Raw genomic sequence first — 7,897 nt, forward strand, 5'->3', positions numbered from 1 at the left:
GTCTTGCAGGAGTCGCCCCCTTTTCACGACATAAACCAGCAGGGGGAGGGTGGAGGGGGTGAGTAGGGGGAGGGGGTGGGGGCTGGGGGGTGGGGGCTGGGGGGGATCACAACTCCGCTACGTTCCGTCTCGTGCGCGATGCGGGGATTATTTTGGGAGTCGTGGACCAATCAGAACGGTCCTCCTGAATGCTCCGCCGTGGTGTGTGTATATATATAAACATCCTCACGGAGACACGAGAGCCAGAAAGAGCCACAGAAAGAGAGCCAGATATACACACGGAGAGAGCAAACAGGTAGCGAAACAGCTCACGATAGCGAAGCCCAAGCCGGTAACATCGGTTGGCAAGTGAGCGTCAACTTATAAGCACGGAGCACAGAGGGCTTTTGGAAGTAAACACACAGGTGAAAAGCAACAGCACGCAGCTGCGTGTTCAGAGTTTGTGCAATACCCATTTGTATTGTTCCTGGAGAATACTCCGATCATTACACGGGGTTCAAGCTCGGCCACATCACAAGATTTCGTTGCTCCGAAAACAAGGTACGTCCGCTCAAGAGTTTTTAATATATATATAAAAAATGGAATTGCGTATTGGAGTCATGGGGTGGAGAGTGAGCGATGGCGCAGTGGTTAGCGCACTGCGCTACGTGGACATTAATTCCGTACCTGCCCACGGATGACATCAGTGGCAGCTGCTGTATTGGTTGTTGTTGTTGTTGTTTGCATTCAGGGCCCCGTTGTTTAGCGGGAGCGCTCTTGCCAATAATATCTGGCAAGTCGGAAGCGTTTCGGTCCTCGGTTAATCAGGTTGACTAGTGTTGATCAAACCCCACAATGTCGGAACCGGTTCAGAGATTCTCCCCGCTTAAACAAGATGCTGATCCGCTGCTGATCGCAATCGTCAAGGAAGGGCTAAAGGTTGTTGAAGTATTTGCTTACCCCGAGCTCTCAATACTCTGATAGTGCGCTGTTTTAGAGTTGTGCGCCTTTTGGCGTCATCTGGTCCAACACCAATGGAGACTAGGCTCTAAGGAAAGCTGTCTCTGGTGTGCATCAATCAACTTGAAGGACAGTGCACATTATTATCATTATCAGAGTTGTTTCTTTTTGTTTGCATTTGACTGCTTGTGTTGTGGTTATTGCAAACATGATGCCTTGTATAAAGGTGTCAGTTTTTGTACAAGTTTAAAGGGTAAAAAGCTACTACTATGTTGTTGAAGTATTTTGTTTAACGATGGGGCAGACGAATATAAATCTATTTTGTTAAATATTTCCATACTTCAGTTTTTGTATTTTTTTTTAAGACGCACTACATTGTGCGTAAGTAATCGGGCACGCCAAGGTCAAGCTTACGAATGTTTAGTTTATATTCTCGCCGAGACAAAGAACCCCACTGGACATTTCAGCCGAATTTAGCTCATTTCGGAACGTTTTCAATTCGTCCGGAGACTGAAATTGGCACTCAACATGGGCAATCCTTCAATCGCCAGGAGACATGCACAAACAAAGCTCTCACGTGGACTTTCCACCTGTGTCCCGATCTCCTGCACGTCAACTCAACTCGTGCATGGAATGCGATAGTGCGTGGGTCAACGCTCTGCGCTACGAACCAGGCGATCCGATACTCATACTCTTAATTCTTTCGGTAAAGTCACGTAGGTAAAAAATGAAATTAAAATTAATTAAAAAAAAAATCACGACGTTTCGGAGGCAACACAAGCTTCCGTCTTCAGGTGAAACTGTCACAGCAAAAAAATCTGTAAAAATCTGATATGAAATAAAAATTAATAAAAAATAAAAACAATAAAATCACGACGTTTCGGAGGCAACACAAGCTTCCGTCTTCAGGTGAAACTGTCACAACAAAAAATCTGTAAAGATCTGATATAGATATTTTGCTGTGACAGTTTCACCTGAAGACGGAAGCTTGTGTTGCCTCCGAAACGTCGTGATTTTATTGTTTTTATTTTTTATTAATTTTAATTTCATATCAAATTTTTACAGATTTTTTTGCTGTGACAGTTTCACCTGAAGACGGAAGCTTGTGTTGCCTCCGAAACGTCGTGATTTTTTTTTAATTAATTTTAATTTCATTTTTTACCTACGTGACTTTACCGAAAGAATTAAGAGTATGAGTATCGGATCGCCTGGTTCGTAGCGCAGAGCGTTGACCCACGCACTATCGCATTCCATACGTGACTTTACCGAAAGAACTAAGCGTATGAATCCTTGCAGTCACGAAAGCTTCAAATCTAGAATCAGGCGATCCGAGTTCGATTCCCGCTCACGGCCCACCAGTGACGAGTATCTGAATCTGTCCTGGGCCTCCCCTAGGTCGACTCAACCTCAAATGAGTACTCGCTGCAATGTGTAAACGTCGCTGTAGGGGAGACAAAGGCGGCTGGGCGCAGTCTGGCCTCCCGCCCTCCGCGTGTGCCGTGCAACGCATTCATAGGCGCTCCTCTATAACGGCATTCGCCCCAGCAGTCTGTTACTACAAGAGGCTATACGGGGGGAAATCTGCGTCCCTGCATAGGGAATGCCCATAGAGGCGGACAGACGGTCGGTCTATCGAACGGAGGGAACGTCGTCAAGAACGAATGCGAAGTCCTCTCCGTTGGAGGAGGCTATAAACGCTGCAATGAACCTCTCCGATGCGCGAAGTAACCCGGGACCTGCCAAGTAGCTGAAAGGGCCCCAGATTTCGTGAAGGTGATAGGCTAGAACCAAACACATGCCCGCAGTCAAATGCAAGTAAAGATAAGCCAGCTAAGCGATCTCTTTCTTTCTCTCGCACGCTAATCGTGTCTGTATCTTTCTTCTCGTCGAAATCCACGTTCGTCTCTTCACATCTCGCGACGTCGCCGTCTCGCCCGTGTTGTCTCTCTTCCTCTCATCTCACTGCATCTCTCATCTCACTGCATCTCTCATCTCACTGCATCTCTCATCTCACTGCATCTCTCATCTCACTGCATCTCTCATCTCACTGCATCTCTCATCTCACTGCATCACTCATCTCACTGCATCTCTCATCTCACTGCATCTCTCATCTCACTGCATCTATCATCTCACTGCATCTCTCATCTCACTGCATCTCTGTCGCGTGACTAGAATCTCTCTCTCTCTCTCGATTCACTACACACATATATCTCGCCCTATCATCTCGCCACAACGCTATCTCTCAGGCCTGTATCTCTTCCATCCTTCTCACTCGCTGTTTATAAATTGAAAGTGGTGGGGAGGTAGGGGGTACAAAAATATACATTCCGTTCAGGGCTCTCTCAATGGGCCCGCACCATCACCACCATCACCACCACCACGATCACCACCACGATCACCACCACAACCACCACGATGACCACCACCACGATCACCACCACCACGACCACAACCATCACGACCACCAAGACCACGATCACCACTACCACCACGATCACCACCACGACCACGATCACGACCAAGATCACCACCACGACCACCATCACCACAACCACCAACCACCACCACGACCAACAACCACCACAACCACCTTAACCCCGATTGTCTCCCCGCACGCCAACCCCGCCACAGACAAGGCGGCGCTTCAAACAAGCGATGCCGACCCGGGTGCCCTTCCCCCCCGCTCTGATGCTGCTCCCGCTGCTACTCGTCGTCGCCGCCGCCGCCGCCTCTCTCCTCGCGTCCGACACTCGCGAGTCGCTACCCGAGACCGCCCGTCGCGTCCGCCCTCGGGGTGGCGGGGAGCCTCCGTCGCCGGCCAAGGCGAGGCCGAACGACTCGGCGGGCAGGCGGGCCGCTCTCGCGTCCACCAAGGACGCATTGGCGTCCAGCCAGGAGGCGCTCATCGTGACGGAGAAGAAGTACCTCAAGAGGGACTGGTGCAAGACGCACCCGCTCAAGCAGACGATCGGCGAGGAGGGCTGCCTCGGACGCACCATCATCAACCGCTTCTGCTACGGCCAGTGCAACTCATTCTACATCCCGAGGCACGCGCGCAGGGATCCGTCGGCAGCCGCCGCTGCTGCTGCGTCTTCATCGTCGTCCTCGTCGTCCTCGCTGTCGTTCAAGTCGTGCTCGTTCTGCAAGCCTCACCGCTACACCACCCTCACCGTGACGCTCACCTGCCCCGAGCAGCAGCCGCCCGTTCGGCGCAAGAGGGTGCAGCGTGTGAAGCAATGCAGATGCATCTCGGTGCAGGTGAACGACTGAGAGAGGCGGTGGCGGTGGCGGCGGTGGTGGTGGTGAGAGCAGCGGTGGTAATATTCGTGGCAATGCGACAGGGGGTATGAACTAAACTAATAGGGGGTTTTCCCCCTTTTTTATGGCAACAAAACTGACACCTTTTGCAAGGAATCATGTTCACATTAACCACAATACTCGCAGTCAAATGCAAACAAAAAACAATACTCTGGTGATGTATGCATTGCCTTTGAAACTGATTGGTCCACAACAGAGACAGCTTTCTTTGGAGCCTCGTCTCATACGGTGTTCGACCAAATGACGCCAAAAGGCGCACAGTTCAAAGACAATGCACTACCAGAGTCATGAGGGCTCGGGCTGAGCAGCTACATCATGAGACCTCTTTTAGTATATTTTGGTACTGGCAAAAGCGATCCCATGAAAAGGGGGGTATGAACTTCACCGATAACAACAATAACAACGACAACAACGACGCCACAGGGGTAGCCAGCAGCAGCAGCAGCAGTGCAGGTCGTTACAGAAGTAACCTCGTTATCGGCGGTAACCCTGGTTAACTTTGAGCAGCAGATTAAATCCTGTCGTCACGGTTAACTTCGCTAGCGGAAGCAGCAGCAGCAATCGTAGCTGGAACATCATCAGTTCGCGGCGGTAGCTGTAATCATCAGTGACTTCTTATTCAGCAGCAGCTGCAGCACCAGCAGCAGTGATAACGGAATACAGTTCAGCAGCCGGCGAAATAACATCGGCAACATCATCACCGTCATCAGCTGCGATGATAACCATCATAACAGCAGCAGCAGCAGCAACTCCATCATCGCCTTCTTCAGAATTAATAGAAGCAAACGATATTAATTATCACGCGAACTGGCGTATCACCTCTGCTGCGTATGGGTTTTATTTTATTTAGAATCCACTGCCGCATAACGGGCTTCCACCCGCAGTGTCGCTCTTGGGAGTTGTTTGACCATGCTTCGTTACGATCATCAGTTTGCGTGTTGGTGAAGCGTGTGTGTGTGGGTTGGGATGTGGACGTGAACAGTGGGATAAAGAGGGTGGTGGGGGGATGGGTTGGGCAATACTTTATTTGGAAGCCACCAGAGCGAACTTCACATCGACTCGCAGGCCACGTGCTGCGTTCACGTTGTGCCGCCCAGGGACAGCTGCCACTGGGGGTGTCCTCTGTCGGGGATAAATTGCATGGGAGGCCAAGGTAAGAATATTAAGTGGTGGTGGTGACGATAATGATTATCGTTAATTCGTAATATTTAAGGCTGGCACATCAGATATTTTATCCACTCTGTTGTCAAATGCATTCGTTTTATATGTCCTTAGGACTGTATATACAAGCTTGTTTTCATATTGGTTGTGCATGTCTTATATAATTCCACTGTGTGGAATTATTTTTTGTTATATTTGGTTCTATATTACATGACCTTCGAAACGTGACTATATTTACAATACAATGACAGGTCTCCCCAGGACCTGTTATACTTCACCACGCTGGTCGCTACGGGTCGGTGATGGTGTGCGAGATCCAGGACCGGTTCAGATCTCACTCACCGCTGACGTTGGCTGTGGGAGGAAATCGATCTCGCTGATAATTTACTTTTTATTTGTCCATGAAAGCTTCACTTGGTGTCAAGATTTTTATTTTTTAGAATTTTAGGAGAGCCCTTGCTCAGAATCAAAATATTTATTCATACCGGAGTCCAGTAGGGGCAGGTCAGAACATAGCAACCAACGATACAAAAAACACAACAGGAGTTCAGGACATAGGAAAGGTAAATAAAAAAACTTAAAAATATACAAATAAAGTAAACTTTTTTTTGTTACCAGGTAAAGCCCACTGAGCTATTAGCTTATTTTTCAGAAGCGACCTGGCCGCAAATGATAGCTCCCAGAGACAAACCAAATCCACGCACGGATATATTCCAGAATCCAATGTTTTCCTGCCATCTCGTGGACACCTTGAACGTGTGTACGTTGAACTTCTTTCGCGCCGTACGTAGCCAACCGCGCTAATTATAGGTGCCCGGGGGAAAGACGACAAACTGAACACACGCAAAGAACTGTTCTTAAAAAAATCGTTGTGTAATCTACGCGTAAAAGTGTATAGCGCCGGTAGCTTCTTAATATCACAAGGAAGAGCGTTCCAGACGGCCGCAGAAGCGCATCTGAAAGCGCGCGATGGCGGTGACCGTCTTTGTTCGATGGCAGCAACCAAAATCCGCTGCTGCGAGGATGAAGGGAGTGTCGCGTGATGGTGTGATGTTCCTTGACGAGATCGGCGAGGTATCACGGCTCATTTGTGGCATGCAGTTTAATACCGAGGTAAAACCTTGAAGTCCGAGCCTACATACGTGTGCTATTCCCCAGAAGTCCTCCGTCCAAGTACGAATCTGGCTGAACCCTCCAAAGCTTCGCAGGAGATCGGACGCACATTCGTGGTGGTTTGGTCGTAGAAATGCGCACCAGTCTCTCTGAAGGGCGGCATGGACCGTGTATTTGAACCGCTGCGGCCTGCGCCCCTTCGATTGGAGAAGAAATTTCAAAACTGCACGCGAGCTCCCTACTGAAGGCCCTCTCGTCGCGCCCGTATCTTGTTCCCTGAGCACGTTGCCCATCGTACGGCAAAGGATAGAATGGCGTGGGCCGTGCAAAGCGCCTCGCGTTGGTGGCAGGCAGGCAGGCAGGCGGGCGGGCGGGTGGGTGGGGTAGCGGTGGTGGGTTGCGTTTTAAAACAAAAACAACAAAAAAACGCGAGGCCAGAATTTCTCCGTCTTCCAAAAAAAAAAACCTGGAGCCAAAGCGTCAGGGGCCACGTGTCCCCGACGGTCGCTTCGTGAAAGGACGGGGTGAGTTTGTCCTGGAGACCCGTAATGAGACATTTGAAATCCTACCACCACCACCATCACCACCATCACCACCATCACCACCACCATCACCACCATCACCACCACCATCACCACCATCATCACCACCATCATCACCACCACCATCACCACCACCATCACCACCACCACCATCACCACCACCACCACTGGATCGTTGACACGGACCCAACACTCATTAGTTCCAGGATCAGCGGGCGTAGCTCTCGAATGTGTGCAGGCGGTGCAACTGCGTGGAGTACACAGACAAGAGAGCACCGAGCACATGGCTACTAAATAAGGAAGGATGGTTTTGTACGGTGGGGGGGGGGGGGGCGACAGCTTTAATTCTATCACCAGCAACCGTACCTGCCACGCGAAGCCAAGGCATCAGCCTTGACGTACACGAAACGCGATTTCAGTGGTCGGGTGTGTGGGGAGGTGGAAGGTGGGAATGCCGTACGAACAATCATTGTACCGTGCAATGTGCTCACGAAGCGTGACCCATTGGGCCGCACTTGCTTAAGTGTCGATGCGATTAAATTTCGATTTAAAGCTTTCGTGACTGCAGGGATTCATCTTCTTGGTTCTTTCGGTAAAGTCACGTAGAAGGGAAGTAATAAAATAATACAAATAAAACATAATCAAATAATTCTCACGACGTTTCGGCCACAACGCAAGCAGCCGTCCTCAGGTGAAGACCAGGTCTGTCGGGGAGACAGCGTCTTCAGAGAATTATTTTATTATGTTATATTTTTATTATTTTATTACTTCCCTTCTACGTGACTTTACCAAAATAACCAAGAAGATGTCGATGCGATGTCACG

General features: G+C 49.6%; 1 protein-coding gene across 1 annotated transcript; it reads left to right on the forward strand.

The window, feature by feature from the left end:
* The first annotated feature begins 251 nt into the window (after window positions 1–251).
* Window positions 252–4,209, forward strand: LOC144949093 (gremlin-1-like). The gene is made up of 2 exons (XM_078878933.1): window positions 252–540; window positions 3,571–4,209. The coding sequence occupies exon 2, from the start codon at window positions 3,595–3,597 to the stop codon at window positions 4,207–4,209; it is 615 nt and encodes a 204-aa protein (XP_078735059.1). The 5' UTR covers window positions 252–540; window positions 3,571–3,594.
* The last annotated feature ends 3,688 nt before the right edge of the window (window positions 4,210–7,897 follow it).

The sequence above is a fragment of the Lampetra fluviatilis genome, chromosome 52, assembly GCF_964198595.1.
Source record: "Lampetra fluviatilis chromosome 52, kcLamFluv1.1, whole genome shotgun sequence".
Classification (NCBI taxonomy): Eukaryota; Metazoa; Chordata; class Hyperoartia; order Petromyzontiformes; family Petromyzontidae; genus Lampetra; species Lampetra fluviatilis.

Bases quoted from the DNA above. Each gene is read 5' to 3' on its own strand.
- LOC144949093 (XM_078878933.1), top strand. From the start codon at position 3,595: ATGCCGACCCGGGTGCCCTTCCCCCCCGCTCTGATGCTGCTCCCGCTG.